The sequence below is a fragment of the Rhinoraja longicauda genome, chromosome 14 (assembly GCF_053455715.1).
Source record: "Rhinoraja longicauda isolate Sanriku21f chromosome 14, sRhiLon1.1, whole genome shotgun sequence".
Taxonomy (NCBI): Eukaryota; Metazoa; Chordata; class Chondrichthyes; order Rajiformes; family Arhynchobatidae; genus Rhinoraja; species Rhinoraja longicauda.
The window spans coordinates 23012862-23034204 of record NC_135966.1 but is presented as its reverse complement, the minus strand read 5'-3'; the positions used below and the strand labels follow the sequence as shown (position 1 = coordinate 23034204).

Below are 21343 nucleotides of genomic sequence, written 5' to 3'. Positions count from 1 at the left end.
CGGACTTGAACCCGAACGAACATCTCTGGAGGGACCTGAAAATAGCTGTGCATTGACGCTCCCCATCCAACCTGACAGAGCTTGAGAGGATCTGCAGAGAAGAATGGGAGAAATTACCCAAATACAGGTGTGCCAAGCTCGTAGCCTCATACCCAAGAAGACATGAGGCTGTAGTCGCTGCCAAAGGTGCCTCAACAAAGTACTGAGTAAAGGGTCTGAATACTTATGTAAATGTGATATTTCAGTTATTTTTTAATGACTTTGCAAAAATTTCTAAACACCTGTTTTCACTTTTTTAATTATGGGTTATTGTGTGTAGATTGATGATTAAAAAAAAAGAATTTAATCCATTTTAAAATAAGGGCGTAACATAACAAAATGTGGAAAAAGTGAAGGGGTCTGAATACTTTCTGAATGCATTGTATGACTCTAAAATAGATACTAGGACAAGAGCTACAGGAGAAATATTTAATGGTGCATTAAGTAAGTGAAAACACATGCACAGATGAATATCAAGGTTTGGAACACAGATGAAAGAAGGACATTGACTGCTAGCCAGTTAAGAATTAAGTACTGTTAATCAAATGTTTTTTGTCTGAATTTGGTGCTACTGTTGATGAAATGATTACTTCATGAGCTATGAGGGTATGGGAACTTTAGCTGTAATGCTTAAGACTTTTGACATGCTGAGGAAAGGAAATTGAGAACTTAGGTCTTCTTGTTCACCAGTAGGTCTGGCTAGGGAAACTGATGATCCTTTTGACTACCCTTGGAAACTATAAACAGACTTGTGTTAATCTCAGTTGCATATGCCCACTGTAACAGCAAATTTTCCTGACTCACACATTGTGTTGCTGCGAGAGTGTTTACTTTTGTTGTGTTTGACGATATTTGAAGTGCCAGTAGGTTTAATCCATAAGGAAACACAAGTCGAATGCGTACCATTTATTTAACAATGCGCATACTCTCCATCAATGGGCATTGTGTAGATTTGGCATTTTAGTTTAACATTATTTAGTCATATGAAGACAAAAGAGAAATAGATGTACAACAGCACCATCTATAGGTATCGCAGGAGCAGTCAATCCCAACAGTGCTGGATTGTGAAGTCATTCTTCCACCACCTTCAAAAACAAAAATCACAATTACATGCTATTGAGTTGATCAAAATGTTCCAAAGAAAAATGCCATGATTTCAATTTGTTGCAAACTGCTGTATTTAACTTTTTGGCCTAGAAAAGAGTTGAAAAGAAAAGCAAAATCCACGGCATTGAGTTGAAATGTGATAATAAAGGCAATCTGTGATGCAGTTACACCTCCAATTCAAACTGTACACAACTTGATGGTCAAATCACATTAGTTGTATTTTTTTCAAATGTGTGGCTGCCTGGAGCTGAATTGGCAGCCCTCCCCCCCCCACTCCAAGTTATTGAAATTGCTTAATTTAATTGCTTAATACAAATTCATCTTTCACAGCCAATTAAGCTTGAATAATTTATATCATGTTAACATGATTTATAGCCTTGTGTAGGAAAATAACTGCAGATGCTGGTACAAATCGAAGGTATCACAAAAAGCTGGAGTAACTCAGCAGGTCAGGCAGCATCTCAGGAGAGAAGGAATGGGTGACGTTTCGGGTCGAGACCCTTCTTCAGATTGAAGAAGGGTCTTGATCCGAAACGTCACACATTCCTTCTCTCCTGAGATGCTGCCTGACCCGCTGAGTTACTCGAGCTTTTTGTGATACCTTTGATTTACAACCTTTAGTTGCCACTGAACCAGTAAAGGAACAATGAAATTGCTCGGATGATCCTAGAAGAATTTTAAATACTTTATATATTACCTTTTTACAATCCCCTTATTTACCTTTTCTTCTTCTATATCTAATTTGACTTTAATTCCTCAATTCTTTCCATCTTTGCTAGTTTTCTCCTTTATTTTTAAATTCAATGGAGAATTGGAGGCTGAGTGGAGACATAATGGAAGTTTATAAACTTATGAGAGGCTTAGAATGGGGAGACAGTCAGAACCTTTCTCCAAAGATAGAAATGTCAAAGATATTTTTAAGGTGGAGGGGCAAAGTTTCAAGGAGACGTGCATAAATGATAATTTCCATTTTAGTCACTTGTGTCTTTCATTATATCTGCAGGATATGAATAATTCATTCAAGGATTAGTCACATTCCTATTGATGTAACCAATAGAGGATGGATGGATTAACATCCTTTTGGTATCCTGGTCCTACAATTGAAACAAAATCATATTCCAATTCCTGTGAATGGATTTGTCATGGAAATTGTCTTTGTTGACTTAACCCCTAAAATAGCTATGAAATTTGCCAAGTTTGAAAATGATGTGGAGCTCTCAATAGATGCTTATATGATTGTTTTAAAGGAATACAATCCAAAATCAGCTTCTGAGTCCGTGTTTACAGCTTAAAGGGATTTATAACAAGACAAAAACCTCAAAGCTAATGGCAAGCTACTGACATCCCTGCCTTTCTCTATGCTTCAGAGATATAAACAAGCTGTAGAAGGCACCAGGATAATAGTGGACTTTTTGAAGCAGGTGGCAACCTCAGAATGGAGTGGTGAGAGATTAAAGAATGTCAGTGAATACCTCTGCCAGCTGAGGTATTGTGGAGATGTGCATAAATGATATTGGCATTTAAGCGGCTTTTAGATGTGCATATAGTATTGCAAGGGATGGAGATATATCTTTCACATGCAGGCAAAGGAGATTAGTTCCATATGACATCATGCTCGATACTGACATTGTGGCCTGTCCCGGTACTGCACAGTTCTATATTCAATTGGTTGAAGATGATTTCACTGGAACCATACATTCATTCACAGCAGAATCTATTGTTAAAATGCAAGGGATTGAGAAATCAGAAATTTACAACACAAAAAATGGTTGGACTAAGAATTGCTAAAACCCACAGAAAGACAGGACACAAATCTGCTTCTATTCTGGCCATGCACTTTGAAGTGAAAGTATTGAGGTGGATACATTTGCAAAAAAAAGTGACTGACATTTGGCACTTTTCGGCTATAAAATTGGAACTTTGGGCATACTTCTACTAACTATGAATCCCACTCTAGCAACTTTGATATGTAATTTTCCAGCAGACTGCATTCCAATTAGGAAGAAGGAATGCTGGCCGTGGAAGTGTCTTTTAATTCACCATGTAAACAAACATTCTAATGGATGAGTATTATTGGTAATGAAAGTAGAGATCCAAGTTGAAACTGTTCCCACTTTCAACTAATAGTGTAACAAAATAACTGCAGATGCTGGTACAAATCGAAGGTATTTATTTCACAAAATGCTGGAGTAACTCAGCAGGTCAGGCAGCATCTCAGGAGAGAAGGAATGGGTGACGTTTCGGATCGAGACCCTTCTTCAGACTGAGATTTTCAACTAACCTAATATGGAGATTACTAATTCATCAAATAAAACCTTGACATATGTCATTATTTCATGATTACATTTGGCTAATGCATTGTTGTAATATGTAGATGTCTCAACTATAAAATTTGAAGTGTAATATGCAGGAATTCATTACTTTTGAAGAAATACTTGCCGGATACTGATAATTTCCGTTTTAGTCACTTAAGTGTCTTTCATTATTGCTGCAGGATATGAATAATTCATTCAAGGATTAGTCACATTCCTATTGATGTAACCAATAGAGGACGGATGAATTAACATCCTTTTGGTATCCTGGTCCCACAATTTAAACAAAATCATATTCTAATTCCAGTGAATGGATTTGTCATGGAAATTGTGGTTGTTGACATAACCCCCCCCAAATAGCTATGAAATTTTCCAAGTTTGAAAATGATGTGGAGCTCTCAATAGATGCTTATATGATGGTTTTAAAGGAATGCAATCCAAAATCAGCTTCTGAGTCAGTGTTTACAGCTCAAAGGGATTCATAACAAGACCAAAACCTCAAAGCTAATGGCAAGCTACTGACATCCCTGCCTTTCTCTATGCTTCGGAGATATAAACAAGCTGTAGAAGGCACCAGGATGATAGTGAACTTTTTGAAGCAGGTGGGAACCTCAGAATGGAGAGGTGAGAGATTAAAGAATGTCAGTGAATACCTCTGCCAGCTGATCCTCACAGGTCCCGAAGACATGGCCAGGGACTCCGTCCAGAGGTCAATTGGGGACAGTGAGCATGGCTTTATACACGGCTGGTCATATCTTACTAAATTGATTTGAGTTATTTGAGGAGATGGTGAAGGTGATCAATGAGTATAGAGCACTTGATGTTGTTTATGTGGATTTTGGTAACGCATTTAATAAAGTCCCCCATGGTAGGTTGATCCAGAAGATTAAGATGCACAGGATTAATGGTGACTTGTTTGTATGGATTCAAAACTGGCTTATTGATAGAAAACAGAGTTGTGTTGGATGGACATTATTCAGGCTGGCGTTCTTTGACCAGAGGAGTTCCGCAGGGATCTTTGGTGGGACTTTTGCTGTTTGTGATGTATAAATGACTTAGTGGATGTAAAGGTAAATGGGTTGGTTAGTGGGTTTGCAGATGACACCAAGATTGCTGGGGTTGCGGGCTGTGGGAAAGGCTGTCAAAGTATACAGCGGGTTATAGATCAACTACAGAAATGGGCAGAGAAATAGCAGATGGAGTTTTACCTGAGCAGGTGTGAGGTGGGATGTTAAAAGCAAGGGGAAAATATAAAATTAATGGCATGACCTTTAACAGCATTGATGTACAGAGGAACCTTCGGGTCCTGGTCCATAATTCCATGAAAGTAGCTACCCAAGTAGATGGAGTGGTACAGAAGGCATCATGGAGACACAAGGAACTGCAGATGCTAGTGTACAAAATAAGACACAGGAGTAACTCAGCGGGTCAAGCAGTATCTTTGGAGAACATGGATAGGTAACATTTCAGGCCGGGACCTTTCCTCAGAGAAATGGTAGGGTTGGCCTTCGTAGATGGAAACATTGAGTATAACTGTCAGGAAGTCATGTTGAAGTTTTACAGGATGATGATTAGGCTGCATTTGGAATATTATCGAAACATATAAGATTATTAAGGGGTTGGACACGTTAGAGGCAGGAAACATGTTCCCAATGTTGGGGGAGTCCAGAACCAGGGGCCACAGTTTAAGAATAAGGGGTAGGCCATTTAGAAAGGAGATGAGGAAAAACTTTTTCAGTCAGAGAGTTGGAAATCTGTGGAATTCTCTGCCTCAGAAGGCAGTGGAAGCCAATTCTCTGAATGCATTCAAGAGAGAGCTAGATAAAGCTCTTATGGATAGCGGATTCAGGGGGTATGGTGAGAAGGCAGGAACGGGGTACTGATTGAGAATGATCAGCCATGATCACATTGAATGGTGGTGCTGGCTCGAAGGGCCGAATGGCCTACTCCTGCACCTATTGTCTATTGCATGCAGTTCTGGTCACCCCTATATAGGAAGGATGTGGAGGCTTTGGAAAGGATGCAGAGGGGATTTTCCAGAATATTGCCTGAAATAGAGCTCTAAAGGATAGCGGAGTGATGGGGTATGGGGAGAAGGCAGGAACGGGGTACTGATTGAGAATGATCAGCCATGATCGCATTGAATGGCGGTGCTGGCTCGAAGGGCTGAATGGCCTCCTCCTGCACCTATTGTCTATTAGCAACAGGGAAAGGTGGGACAGACTGGGATTGTTTTCGCTGGAATAACAGAGGTTGCAGAGAGACTTGATTAAAGTATTTAAAATTATGAGAGACAGACAGGGTAGACACTCATAATCCTTTTCCCAGGATGAAAAACATAAATACTATTGGGCATAGCTTTGAGGAGATACAGGCAAAGTTTAAAGTTGATGTGTGAGGCAAGTCTTTTCACAGTGGATGGTTATTGCCTGGAATGTGCTGCGCGGAATTGTGGTTGAGGCATATACGATAGTGGCACTCAAGAGATTTTTGGATAGGCATATGCATATGTTGGGAACAAAGGCATATGGATTATGTACAGGCAAATAAGGGTTGGTCTTGACATCCTGTTCACATGACACACTGGTCAACCTGAGGAGTACCCTCAGCAACAGACTGGTTGCACCTAGATGCAGGACAGAACGCCACAGAAGATCCTTCTTCCCTGTGGCTACCAAACTGAGTAACTCCTCCCCCTTCTGTGGTGGGGTAGACTGAAACTGACTCCCCCCTCCCCCTCCCCAATTTTTGCACATCCCCAATCCTTTCCACTCGTCACTTTAATTTCATGTTTCATGTATTTTGTGTCTTTATGACTGTTGGCAGATCAATTCCCCCCCCCCCCTCCCCCTCCCCGGGATAAATAAAGTTCTATCGTATCGTATCATAACAGAGTTATGATCTCAGCCATAAATTTAGATACGTAATTGTAAAAACCCAGGAAATGTCTCAGTTGGGGTGTTCTAAATGCTTTCCCCTCCATCGAGCTGCTGATTCAGCAATAGATAGGACAGGAAAGTGACTTGTTCTCATATCAGTCACAGATGGTGCATAACAGGAAGCAAATTCATCTCACAATGTACCAGGAAGGTTTTGTGGCCTGATTGTTTATGCTGGATGATTGGATTTCCCTGTAATTGGGGAAGTAAATAACACCATTTAATTCTTTCTTTGAGAAAAAAAATCTCAAAATATAATAGCTTATGTTAACTTTGAGGTGAAATATGTGATTAACTTAAATACAATTTTGCCCAGATTAGTAGAACATAACTTGGGAGTTCTTCGGCACAGCGGTAGAGTTTCTGCCTTACAGCGCCAGAGACTCGGGTGCGATACAGACTACAGGTGCTGTCCATTCAGAGTTTGTACGAACTCCCTGTGACCATATGGGTTTTCTTCGGATGCTCCAGTTTCCTCACTCATTCCAAATATGTGCAGGTTTGTGGGTTAGTTGGCTTCTCTAAATTGTCCCTTGTGTGAAGGATAGAACTAGTGTACAGGTGATCGCTGGTCAGTGTGGACTCGGTGGGCTGAAGGGGCCTGTTTCCACACTGTATCTCTAAACTAAACTAAACACAATGATCAACAACATTTATTATAGCAAACCATACATTTTCCTTCACCAGGTATCAGGATCGGGAAGGCTGGGCTCCTGCTTCATACTTGAAAAAGGCTTCAAATGATCTCTTGGGGCAGCAGATATCTTCAGGGCATTCTATCCATTCGAGTTCATTGGACCTGGATGGAATTGGCAACCAATCAAGCTCCGCTAAAGAGATCAGAGAGATAGCATCAATATTTGACCAAAAAGATGAAAAAAATGAATACCGAGGAGCAGCATGCATTGAATCAAAAGGCAGTAAGTATTCATTTAGCTCATGTAACAACTTAATAAATGTAAGAGAATGGTGAGAAACATGTGTAGGAAGGAACTGCAGATGCTGGTTTAAACTGAAGATAAACACAGAAGGCTAGAGTAACTCAGCGTGTCAGACAGCATCTCTGGAGAAAAGGAATAGGTGACATTTTGGGTCGCGACCCCCCTTCAGTCTGAGAGTTGGGAAAGGGAAATGAGAGATTTGGATGGTGATGTAGAGAGCTGTAGAACAAATGAATGAAAGATATGCAAAGACGTTTCCGTGCTGTATCTAAACTAAACTAAAGTAACGTTGATAAAGGAAACAGGTCATTGTTGGCTGTTTGTTAGGTGAGAACGTGTATAGACAATGAGACTCAACAAGACGACTTTGAAGCTGGTACAACCTGGATGGGGGAGGGTTGGAGAGAGAGGGAAGGCAGAGGTTACTTGAAGTTAGAGAAATCAATATATATACCACTGGGTTGTAAGCTGCCCAAGCAAAATGAGATGCTGTTCCTCCAATTTGTGTTTGGCCTCACTCCGATAATGGAGGAGGCCTAGGACAGAAAGGTCAGTGTGGGGAGGGGAATTAAAATGTTTGGCCACCGAGAGATCATGTAGGTCCAGGCTGACTGAGCGAAGGTGTTCAGCAAAACGATCGCCCAGTCCATGTTTGGTCTCGCCAAAGAGTCAATACCTTGATGTGCAAGAGTCAATACCTTGCACAACGGTTACAGTAGATAAGGTTGGAGGAGGTACAATTGAACCTCTGCCTAACCTGAAAGGACTGTTGGGGTCCTTGGACAGAGTCAAGGAAGGAGGATTATGTGTTGTATGCGATGGCTGATGGGGTGAAAGGTAAGGACTAAGGCGACTCTGTCCCTGTTGCAACTAGGGGGAAGGAGAGCAAGGGCGAAGCTGCGGGTTTCCAAAGAGATATGTGTGAAGGCCTCATTTATGATGGAAGAGGGGAACCCCCCGTTCCCTAAATAATTAAAACATCATGGATGTCCTGTTATGGAACACCTCGTCTTGGGCGCAGATGCAGCGCAGACAGAGGAATTGGGAGTAGGGATTGGGTCTTTGCAGGAAGCAGGGTGGGAAGAAGAGTAGTCTAGATAGAAACAGATGGCAACACCTTGGTGGAAGCATATCACTTCTAGATTCAGAAGATATTCTTTCTGAAGGTTGCTAGTGTTGGGACAAACCTAAAGGACGTGTGGTAGTTAGGACTTAAAAAATACAACAGTTGGTGTGTTCACTGTAATTGTTAAACAAATGTTGGGTTTCATCTACTGGGAACCTTTACAATTAGTTGATTGAGGTCAAAGACCTTTCTAACAGTGGTGGAACCATGAGGCAGAGTTTGCCTTCAGCCCAACTCGTCCATACAGATCAAGACACCATCTACACTAGTCCCATCTGCCCGCGTTTGGCCCATATTCCTCTAAACCATTCCTATCCATGTGCCTGTCCAAGTGTCATTTAAATGCTGACATAGAACCTGCCTCAACTACCTCCTCTTGCAGTTCTACATACCCACCACTGCCTGTGTGAAAAGGTTGCCTCTCTGGTTCCTATTAAATCTTGTCCCTTTCACCTTAACTTATGTCCTCTGGTTCTTGCTTCCTCCACCCTAGGTGTTTGGACTCTAGGACGCTGCATTAACCTTGTCTATTCCCTTCATGATTTTATGCACCTTTATGAGATCACCTCCTTAGCCTCCTGCGGTCCAAGGAATAAAGTCCTGGCATGCCCAATCTCTCCCTGTAGCACAGATCCTTGAGTCCTGGCATTGCATGATGCTATATTACACCCAAAACTGGTTTTATAATTGCTGACTTTGGTCAGTGCAGTGGAGTTCCACTGTGACTCTTTGGAAACCAGTTCACATTAAAAAATATATACTGGCAATGTATTTGTGTGCCAAGTTGAAGATGTGTAAGTGCCTACTGTTAAGACGAGGGAATTCCCACAGCCTTCTTCGTTATCGTACTTTCAAATTGAGCTTGCCTCTTCTTTAGAGGGCAATATAAATATTACCTTTGTTTTAAATTGCCTAAAGATGGTGAATGTACGTGCAGATTGATCTCTTGTGTCAGAAATAGAATGTGATCTAATGTCTCCAAACAAAGAAAGTTAATTGTATTTATTTTAAACAATACAGAGTTACCAAATGCGAGACAGAGGCCACCACCACGCAGAGATCTTACTGTGGTGAGTAACAAAAGGTTTGCAAGAGTAACTGGTATTTTGTAGACTTTTGAAAAAAGAAATCCTTACATTACATCAAAAGAACAAAATGAATGAGTTGAGATGGGAAGAGTGAAATTAGGGATGCACACATGGACAAGAGTGCTGAATTTGAAGAGGTGAGTGATTACACAGGGTGGCACGGTGGTGCCGCCGCGGTACAGTTGCTGACTTCCAGTGCTTGCAGTGCGAGACCCGGGTTCGATCCCGACTAAGAGTGCTGTCTGTACAGAGTTCTCCACGTGACCTACGTGGGTTCTCTCCGAAATCTTCGGTTTCCTTCCACACTCCAAAGACGTACAGGTTTGTAGGTTAATTGGTCCTGAAAGTTGGCATGCAGGTACAGCAGGCATTGAAGAAAGCTAATGGAATGTTGGCCTTCATAACAAGAGGATTTCAGTAAAGGAGTAAAGAGGTTCTTCTGCAGTTGTATAGGGCCCTGGTGTGACCACATCTGGAGTATTGTATACAGGTTTGGTCTCCTAATTTGAGGAAGGACATCCTTGTAATTGAGGCAGTGCAGCGTAGGTTCACGAGATTGATCCCTGGGATGGCGGGACCTCACATATGAGGAAAGATTGAAAATACTATGCTTGTATTCACTGGAGTTTAGAAGGATGAGAGGGGATCTTATAGAAACATATACAATTATAAAAGGACTGGACAAGCTAGAAGCAGGAAAAATGTTCCCAATGTTGGGCGAGTCCAGAACCAGGGGCCACAGTCGTAAAATAAAGGGGAGGCCATTTAAAACTGAGGTGTGAAAAACCTTTTCACCCAGAGAGTTGCGAATTTGTGGAATTCTCTGCCACAGAGGGCAGTGGAAGCCAAGTCACTGGATGGATTTAAGAGAGAGTTAGATAGAGCTCTAGGGGCTAGTGGAATCAAGGGATATAGGGAGAAGGCAGGCACGGGTTATTGATTGGGGACGATCAGCCATGATCACAATGAATGGTGGTGCTGGCTCGAAGGGTCGAATGGCCTCCTCCTGCACCTATTTTCTATGTTAGTATAACTCTCTCTGACCCCACTTTTGAGTTATTTTCACCTCAGCATCTGTCCATCTGGACAAAGAAGTATGCATGTGCCTGGTTGTCTCCTCACAACTGAGATGTCAATGATAGAATTTAAAATTCTTTTGAATTCTGATCCTTCATTAAACTTGTCCACATCCCATAACATGCTGCAGTAGCACAACTCAGATTTTTGGATTCTTTCAACTCTAGTCTCCTGCAGACCCTTGCCAAGTGTGACCAAATAGCATTTTGCAAAAATGTATTGCTGGAGGTATTCAGCAGGCCAGGAAGCATCTGTGGAAGGAAAAAGACAGATGGTGTTACAAGCTGGGAACCTTCCTGAGCCCAACACTAAATAATGTCCATACATTTCCCTTCACATTTGCTGCCTGGCTTGCTGTGTTTCTCCAACACTTTGCTTTTTGATTAAGATCCCAGCATCTGCCATCTCTTGTCTCTCGCTCACTTTATAATATGATTGCTTTGTTAAACAAATGCAACTATTTTGGAGGAGGTATTGTAAAGCCACAAGAGCAGGGAACTTTTGCAGGGAGTTCTGGTAGAACCTAACCAAAAGCTTAACTGGAACATTCACATAAATGTAGGAGCAAGCCAATGGCTGGATGTTCTCTAGTGAGAGACTCTCCTCCTGTTCTCCCTCTATATAGTAGATGTCAGGACTGCAAAGACATTTTCCACTTGCTTTGCTGCTCCAACACACAAAAAAGAATAGAACATTCCATTCCCAATTCTAGGAATAAATGCTGGCACACGAAATGTACTTCAAGCTTCTTTGACCAAACCTCCTAACCTCATCGCACCCGTTAGCAATAAAGATAAGCCATGGGAATAATACAACCTCCAGTTTGCACATCTGTCAGCTTGGAAATGCACTATTGCAATTTATTCCACTGTTTAAGAACTCCACCCACCAGATACCAAATGATTCGGGAATAGTGGCTCATCACCTTCAAGTGCAATTTGGATAGCCAGTGAAAATAAATGCCGGCATTATTAGTAGGACCTTCATCCTATAAGGAAAATAATTGTGCAAGATATTTGGTTAAACGTGAAACTGCTTAGATAGGACTCCAAAGACATACAGGTATGTAGACTAATTGGCTTGGTGTAAATGTAAAATTGTCCCTAGTGTGTGTAGGGTAGTGTTGATGTGCAGAGATCGCTGGTCGGTGCAGACTCGGTGGGCCGAAGGGCCCGTTTCTGCACTGTATCTCTAAACTAAACCAAAAAACGGACATGCCTCTCCATCCTTTTTGTTTTGCATTAGTATTACTGTTATTTATATATAATGATCAATATACTAAAATTATCTCTGTGTTGTATTTACGGGCTGTTAAGATGTTGCAAGTAAGTATTTTATTGTTCCATTGTCTGGACATATGACAATTAAACACTCTTGACTGGATATATTTGTGATTGAGATGATGTTGGAGCAGCTTTGATAAGTAACTGCAGTACATGTTGTAGGCAACACATGATGCAGCCACTGTGTATTGTGTTTAGGGTAGCTGATGACTTGGGTGCTGTTGAACTGTTTGCATGTTGTTGGAACTGCACTCACCCAAAGAGGTATTCCATCACAGTCCCAATGTGTATTTTAGGGTGGCAAAGTGGGAAGAGAGTTTACTCATCAAAGGTTACTGGGTTTTTGACCTACTCATGCAGCCATTTGTGGTTGGTTGAGAATATAGTCAGTGTGTTAAATCTGTGGATTACTGAGAACCAAAATTTTGCACAAATGGAGTTTTGCTCCCTTTAGCTTTTCATTATATATTTTTTCTTTTCCTGCTTGTTTTTCTAATAGAGGCAGAATGTGAAAAGGATGGAGGCCAAGTCAGTGGATATTTTTCTGGCAGAAATAGACAAATTCTTGATTAGAATGGGTGTCAAGGGTTATGGGGAGAAGACAGGATAATAGGATTAGGAAGCAGACATCAGCCATGATTGAATGGTGGAGTGGACTCGATGGGCCAAATGGCCTCATTCGACTCCAAAAACTTGTGAGGCAGTCTTCTCTGTGTTGTGGTGATGCATTGGAAAAGTTCTCTCCTCCCATCCTCCCCCCCCCCCCCCCCTTATACACTTAGTCTTCCCCAAGTGAATTTTTATAATGCCTCCTGAGGCACTTTAACAAATGTCTTGTGCAATTATACTTTCACTGTTTAACTGTATACCCTTTTTGCAGAAAGATGCAAGCAAGATTTTTTTAAATCTCTGCGCGGAAACAGGCCCTTCGGCCCACTGAGTCCGCACCGACCAGCGATCCCCGCACACCAACACGCCAGGGACAATTTTACACTTTTACCCAGCCAATTAATCTACAAACCTGTACCTCTGTGGAGTGTGGGAGGAAATCGTAGATCTCGAAGAAAATCCACAGAGGTCATGGGAGAACGTACAAACTCTGTACAGACAAGCACCCTTAGTCAGAATCGAACCCGGGTCTCTGGCGCTGTAAAGCAGTAGCTCTACCACTACGCAACCGTGTCTGGTATTAGGAACAGTCGAGCACTCATATCTGACTAGATGTATTACATTTACAATTGTGGTATAGCAGGGGTGGGACAGCATGTGCCTAACCAAACAGCATGCTTAGACGAGGTAAAACAAGTACAATGTGTATCATTTTTCCCCCCTGTTTTTTGAAGCAATTGCAGACAAAAAGTCTGGTTCAAGCCTTGCAATTAATGAATAATCTATGCCTTTGTTTTTTGTTTAAAATGACTGATTTAAAATATAGTGGGCATTAATAAGTAGTTTTAAATTGTTCACGTTTTCTAGCCTCATGTGGAAAATCAATGATTCACATAGAGAACGTGAATTATTAATGACAGTGCATCTGGTTTCAGTAAATTACTCAACATCTTTCCAACTTTATAAACAGCCACGTGGATTGAATCTTCCCAAACCACCAACGCCTCCAGAAGTGGAAGAAGAGTTTTACACAATAGCTGCTTTCCAGACAACAATTCCAGATGGTATCAGCTTTCAAGCAGGACAAAAGGTTGAGGTAAGCAGTTAAATGCTGCAGACATATTAGGAATCTAACTGTCTACATGATTTCATTGTATTATCGCCTAAAAAAAAGCTGGCCAGAAATCACTGGAGCATTTTGTTTTTTACTAGTTGGCAGCACGACAAATGAAGGATCACTTCCTGGGCCTTTTTGAAGGCAGAAGGGGAGATGAGCCGATGGAGTTTTAATAAGACTATATTTATCTCAATCTTGACTAATGACAATGAAACATGATTTTTTGCTACATTAAGAGAAACCGATGGGGGGCAGCATGGTGTACCATTGAAATTAGATGGTAAGAAAGTAGTAGCAATATGCAGTGTTAGATAACCAATGGGGAAAAGAATGCCACTTTATTTTGATAGCAGCACAGAACTAAATGAGCTTCTCTCTGCTTCTCTATTCCAATATTTGCTTTATCAAGTTGCAATTTTGATTTTTGTTGTATTCAAGGGATGCAGTAAATGCAAAGATAAAACATTTCCTTTCAAGATCATCTGCATATTGGTTATTAACTTTTTCTTAAATAACACGACAAAGCCCTCTTTAACTTGGTAAGATGGCTCCAGATTGCCATTGGTTATACTATTACATTATACAGATAGGATACTCAAACTTATTTTTGTTTGCTTGCAGGTAATAGAAAAGAATTTAAGTGGCTGGTGGTATATACAGATAGATGATGAAGAAGGGTGGGCTCCGGCTTCTTTCATTGATAAATACAAGAAATCAAGTAATGCTTCAAGGGCAAATTTCCTGCTGCCTTTAGCACAAGAATTGGCAAAGCTTAAACTTCCAGATGCAGCCACAGGAAGCAGCACTCACGGAGACTGTGCCTTTATAAACAAACCTTTGCCCAAAGAACCACAATCAAACAATGTAGACGTACTGAAGGATCGGCGAGCAAGGGATACAAATAAGAGTCCATCTTCTGACAAGTTCAACTCTCCATCAAATATAGAATGCCAGCCCAAGTCATGTTCACCTTTAAATATAATGAACAACGATGCTTCCAAGTTTAACAAAGAGAAACCGGTCCTTCCACACAAAAAAGAATTAATTAATAGCAAATTTGAGTTGGAGGTAGCAGAAAAACAACCAAAGGGGCTTTCACCCAGGATCCCTGTACCTGGGGGCATTTTACCAGTGTTGCCGCCAAAAATGACATCTAAAGGAGACAAGAAGCCAATTGCTGAAGCAAGTAAAATAACACAGCCAAAAGGACCTGAGGCAGGGCCTAAGGTATTAGCAAGTGAAATTGCTAGGCCTAATCTGAGGCCCGTCGGAAGGCAAACAAAGATAAAGTCTGATGTGGAAGATAAGTTGGTGGAACCGTCTCCAAATCTACCACTAAAGCCAAAACCTCTGCTGCGACCCAAGCCACTGCCCATCACAAAAGCGGAAAACCATTCGGAATCTGAAGTTGATATCTCTAACCTCAGAAGCAAGTTGAGAAGAGCAAAATTGCCAGAAAAAAGGGGGGAGCTGGACTCTTCCCAGAATGTTATAAGCAATCACAACTACTCAAATAATCAAGACTCAGGGGACACACGTAACAACTCTCAGAGAAACACAGAAAATGGACCTCAAGTGAAACAGGATTTAGGAATGAGCTCCAAAATAAATAATTTGAAAGTGCATTGTGGAGAACAAAATGGTGTAATTGAACAAAATGAACTAAATCACAGGGATGATGCTGATGAGAAAACCTGTTTTTCCAAGAGCTTGAAGTCCATTGAGAAGAAAACAGATGATGTACAACTGAAAGGCCCACCTGTGGCAAGCAAAGAAGGTTCACCTCGCCCAATTGTGCCACCCAGAAGGCCCCCACTGCCAAAGAAAACCTCTTCAGAACCTGCAGAAATGATAGCCCAGAAAGATACTGCCTGGGGACAAAATAAACCTGCTTTACCTCCACCAAGATTTAAATCTGGCACATCTCAGGATTACAACAAAGATTATGTTAAACCTAAAGGAGGTTCAAAGGACTTCCCCCCGGCAAAAGGAACTGTTGCTTCCAAAATTCACGAACAGAGAAAGGGGCCACTCAGTTCCCCAAAAGTGACAGAGAGACAGACTGAGAAAAAAATTAACACAACACCCATGTCCAAAGATGACAAATCCTCAACTCCATCTCTATTTGTAGCTCTTGCAGATTTTGGAGGAGACGATGAGACAGCCGGATTTAAGGAGGGAACTGTTTTTGAAGTATTTGAAAAGAATATCAATGGATGGTGGTACTGTAAAAGGCTGGACAGTGAGCCGGCATGGGAGGGCTGGGCCCCTTCCAATTATTTAGTCAAAAAATAAGTGTCTTGGTTTAGTTCTGTTTCTAAACGCTGCAAGATGCTTTTTCATTTGTAATATTTAATTAGATCAATAATTTATAGTTTAACGCTTTCCAAAAGCAACTTAATACATTCCTTATATTATTTTCAACACAAGTTGGAACAACATAGTGTTTATGGTTACAAAGATTTTGGTGATTATTACATTTACTCATTTTTATATAACATTGAATTATTTAGTCATGATTGCTTTACCAGTCATCAGAAAGCAAGTAGTTTCCTGCTGGTAACCTGGTGCCAGCTAGTATTTGGGAAACACACTTTAGTAATGTGTCAAAGTGTTTTAAATCGTAACCAGAACACTGACTATAAGGATACTAATCATCCCAAATACAAGTCCAGTTAAAAACATCCCACAACATGTAATGGCTACAGAAATAACCTAGCAAGCTATTGTGCTGTGCAAATGGTTGTTGAGAGAGAAAAATATCATCATTAGCAGGAACTAAGGAAATAAACTTGCTCAGTCTACAAAACTTGTGCATAGTGTAATAATGGGATTTTTCTGACGAACAAGGAATTGAAAATTTGTTCATTTATTCCAAACAGAGTTGGATAAATAACAAGTAGAATTTTGAATGCCTCTATTTTATCTAAAAAAGGTACTAATTGCAGGTTTTTTATAATGCACATCTTGTATGAATATATTCAGCCACAACACTGTTGTTCCTTCTTTAAAATGATAACATTAATCTGCATCACTTTTTGTATTCTAATTATTTTATATTGTAGTAAGGTCCCAAAGTAGATTATGTATTTTAAAACACCTTCATTCATATATCTTGCTTCAGAAGGCCATAAAAGTTACAACTGTTTAAAAGGGATGTAATAGCTTAGCCACTGATATAATGCACGTAAAAGGTTAGGCATTCACTTATACACACTGACAACTACAAAAAGACAGTACATATATATTTATGTAACCTATACATAGTGAAGACTATACATACAGAGATACTGTTGGTATATTTCAAATACCTTAGAGAACAATGAGCTGTTGTGTGGATGGCTGACATTTTCATCCAATCAGCTATTTTGCAAGGTTCTGTAATAATCAGGGAGATTAAATTTTAAATAAAAGCATCAGGATTTATTAACAGCTTCAAACATTGAAATTCATTGTTATAATCAGTGTATTGAGAATAACTCTCAAATTAAACAAAAATACTTCTCTTTTCAGTTTTAGTTACACAGAATATGCTTCTGGCTAATTCCTCGAATGTAAACAACATTGGGTCTTTCTTTACAAGAGAATACCTGAAATCCATTAGTTGTAATGTAGCATCAAATATATATTGGGTTTATTTGCTTTATTTGGACTTGACTGGTATCAAGTTTAAGTCACTTGCTTCAAGAGTCTAGAATGTGAAATTTGTTGTTAGAACTGTGTATTAACATAACTTGATAAAATTAAATAACATTTCAAAGTAGCAGAAGTAGAATACCTCACATTTGAGCCAGCGTTCATCAAACAGTCTCATGTCAAGCAACACCAAGAAAGAATATTGATATAAACTTAATGCAAAATAGAGCATACTTACAGTGTTCTTTCAACATAATCAATGTTTATGCAACACTGGAAATTACATTAGTCAGATGCCCATTCCTATTCTTTAACTTTGTTCTTGCCTTACAGTCAATATTTCTAAAGCACCTAGCCTACTGTCATCAGAATAAAACATTAATTCAGGGTGTTTGAACACATGAATGTGATACTTCATCCATGCACTTCATAACTACACTGGTTAGTAAAAGTTACCTTTGACACTGAAGGTGATGTGTGTATTGCCAAATGTAACTGGAATGGAAAGTTGACCAAGGGAATTTCCATGAATTTTTGAGTTTGCCCATCAGGTGATATGTATCTAAAATAATACATTTTGATATTGACAAACATGTATTAAGTGCCAAATTGTGTATATACATAAGATATTGAGTTGCTAAAATCTAAAATTTCAGCTCCTAAAAAAACCCATTGTGTCATGTCTACTCCTGAAACATTATAAACCTTATTTGTGCAAGTGCTGGCAAAGATTTGACTGTTAATAAGTTTGACACCACGATACCTCAAATTTATCACAAGCTACTACTTCCTTTACTTGAGATATTTGTTCAGCTGCATTGGCATGCCGTGATAGAAACAAAATGCTGGAGCAACTCAGCGGGTCAGCCAACATCTCTGGAGAAAAAGGATAGGTGATGTTTTGGGTCCGGACCCTTCTTCAGTCTTAGTTTTGCAGAAATGATGGATGTGTGGTTTAATATTGCACATCTTAGTAAAAAAAAAGATTAGGTCACCTATCATTATTTTACCCATACAAGTTTTGAACAAAGATTAAGCAACATTTGTTACAAAAGAAAATGTTTAGAAATGGATTGTTATTGATGCCGGCGCCTATCGGGGTGTCCCGTGTTGGAGGTTAGAACACTTCAATAGGATTATTTTTAATGAAATTACTGTCATTTTTAAAAAAAATGCAGCCAATATGTACCTTTCATGAATAATGCAGACATTATAGGCTTTGCCTGATCACTGCTGAGCTCAGGAAGCAGCAAGAGTCATCCACATTGCTGGATCTGAGCTTGTTTGTAGGACAGCCAAAGTCCCTCTCATTCGGGTAATTTAAAACCCTACTTGGTTCAATCAAGTAATTTAATGATCATCATTAAAGACTAGCCTTCAAAAAAGTCAAACACATTTAAAATAATCAAAATTCCCCCTGCCTGATATTACTATTCTAATCTGGTATACAAAAAAAATCACTACTCATTGTACCAGAAGTTAACAAATATCAAAATTTTAATGAAGTATTGCTTTGAAGGAATGAATACGTTTATTGACCAAGTATGTACACATACAAGGAATGTGCCTTGGTGCTCCGCTCGCAAGCAACAACACGAACATACAGTAAACAATTGAGAATAAAGCATAAAACATTAAAACATTAAGAATACATGCGAGTGAAATAAACCAGAGCAAAAAGAGACTACAGACTTTTGGTTATCGAGTAGAGCTACTACTCGTGGGAAAAAAAGTTGTTTTTATGTCTGGCTGTGGCTGCTTTGACTGTCCCGAGTTGCCTTCCAGAGGGAAAAATCTTGTTACACAAAGAATGCTCAAAAAAGGAGCATACTTTTGGATAGTGCGTTAAATGATAGGTGTTTAGTGCCAGAACATAATCCTAGATAGACAGATTTCAAATCGCTATATTTGAGAATTTCCTGAACTAGAAGTAAAACTCCCATCACCCATACACGCACAAGCAGAACAGATACTTCCCAGCAGCTAGTTACTTTGAGACACTGCTCGCACACTTGAAAGCAATCTATTAGCCACTAACATGCTAATCCAAAAGAAAAAAAGAGAATAGGAAGGAATAGCATTTTATAGGTCATAACCACTGCTCAGAATTACCCACCAGAGCTCTAATTTAACATTGTGGTGTAATTGTAAGTGAAGCACCCTGGAAAGTTTAAGAAAATGCCAAAAAAAAAGGCATATTGTAGGCGGAAAGTAGGAATGGAAGCATTGGTATCGATGGAGAACAGTTGTGAACTTCAAAGTTGTGCAAAGATGATTGGGTCAGTTTAATCTAAGGGTACTTCTAAATGCCACAGGACACATGATTGAAACATTATTTTGTAATGAAAATGAAGAATTTCATTGTTAACACAAATATGCTTAAGTGCTCTGTATGTAAATGCAGCCTGTTTATGTAAAGGTTAATTTAATACCAGTGAAATCCTGATTATTAATTGAAAAATCAATGACTTATGGTGATCATTACATGACAGGTGATGGATAAAACAAGAGCTTATTTGTTACTGACTAGTTATAAAAGGGATGTTGACCTTATTGTAATGTATGCCATTGTTGTGCTTGTACTGTAATTCAGATACAATTACTAAAGAAACCATTTTACATTGACAGTTTTTCATTTGTATTTCAGAGAAGGGCTCTCAAATTGCAACTGTTTTTGTTATGAAGGTTTATTTTGTAGAACATTAAACGAAAACAGCTTTTGTTGTAAAGATTTCTTGTACACTATATTTTTAGAAAACATAGTCTAAATGTTGTCACTTCATTTTAAAGAGTTTCACTGATAATAGAATATTGCTTAAATAGGACCCTCATATGTTTACATCACCATACCGTCCTGACTCCCACGCATGCACATTTACAATGAGGATATTAATTGGAAACCTGGACATCTCTCCACCAGCAGTGCATCACGGCTACAGCATAGCATATGTACAAAATGGCCAACAGGTAGATACCCAGGCTACTCTGACAGCACTTGCCAAACCTGCACCCTCTTCCAACCACGACATTGTGGGGTTTCATGGGAGCAACCATCCGCAGCACATTATCCCGACTTGGAAACACATATCTGTTCCCTTACTTGTCACTGGGTCCAAATCCTGGAACTCCCTCCACAACAGCATTAATGGGAACAAAAGGAATGCAGCATTGCAAGAATGTCACCACTTCATCAAGGGCATTTGCAGAAGACAAATGAATATGGGCCCTGCTGCTGACACTCAGACTCCAAATAAATGAACAATAACAAACAAATGATGCCAGGGTTCCTTTGCCATCCCTGCCATGTTTCATCTTCAGGGGTCTCTATTGCCTTTATTATGTGCAAAATGAATCCAGGTCTATCATCGGTCAAAATATCACCATGAAACCAACCTTTAATACAGTTAGCCTTGGGCTTGATGGTGATAAAAGTTTATGGCAATCCCAGCTGGTCTGGTACATGGATTCACAAAAGAATTGTGACAGGAGGTAGCTATTTGGCCCATCATGTTGTGAGCTAATTGAACTAGCGCAATCCAAACTAATCCTAAATTCCATCATCAGCTCCAACCTTGCTGGTCATGGCTCTTCACTGAGCAATCCAATCACACTTTTACTGCAGAAATCAAAGGGAGAAAATTGCTTGTAAACTCAAGAGATTTTAAAAGGGAAATGTTAAGAACAGCATTGAAGGATCATAAAATCCACATTTTGAAATATATGTCACAAAGCAAGATAAGGATTGATAAACTTCAACGATCAGAATGCTAAAGGCTAAAATATAACATTACAAGTATGAAGGTTTGGGTTCTCGAAATCAGGACTCAAAGGAGAAACGTATTGACATGATTCAACAAGTAGTATTAACTACAATTAATGTAATACTATAAAAGTAATAACATGACCATGACATTTCAATATGGACCAATCAGCATCCCCTGGTTTAGGAAATTTCACATTACACAATATTAAATAATTCTGTAACTTCAGGTTTTTTTCTGTAAATAAAAAGAAATCAGATCGGGCATTCTGCAAGCTGAAAACCTTTTCATTTCTGACGTCAAACACT

The 21343-nt window shown here is 39.7% G+C and overlaps 1 protein-coding gene across 2 annotated transcripts in view; it reads left to right on the top strand.

Moving 5' to 3' along the window:
• Positions 1-19936, top strand: part of sh3pxd2b (SH3 and PX domains 2B) — a 213176-nt gene extending 193240 nt beyond the window's left edge. For both annotated transcript variants that reach the window (XM_078411577.1, XM_078411576.1), the window contains 4 exons: positions 7085-7317; positions 9485-9534; positions 13492-13617; positions 14260-19936. In XM_078411577.1, coding sequence (XP_078267703.1) covers positions 7085-7317; positions 9485-9534; positions 13492-13617; positions 14260-15933 — 2083 coding nt within the window. In that variant the 3' untranslated portion in view covers positions 15934-19936. The remainder of the gene's footprint in view (positions 1-7084; positions 7318-9484; positions 9535-13491; positions 13618-14259) is intronic.
• The last annotated feature ends 1407 nt before the right edge of the window (positions 19937-21343 follow it).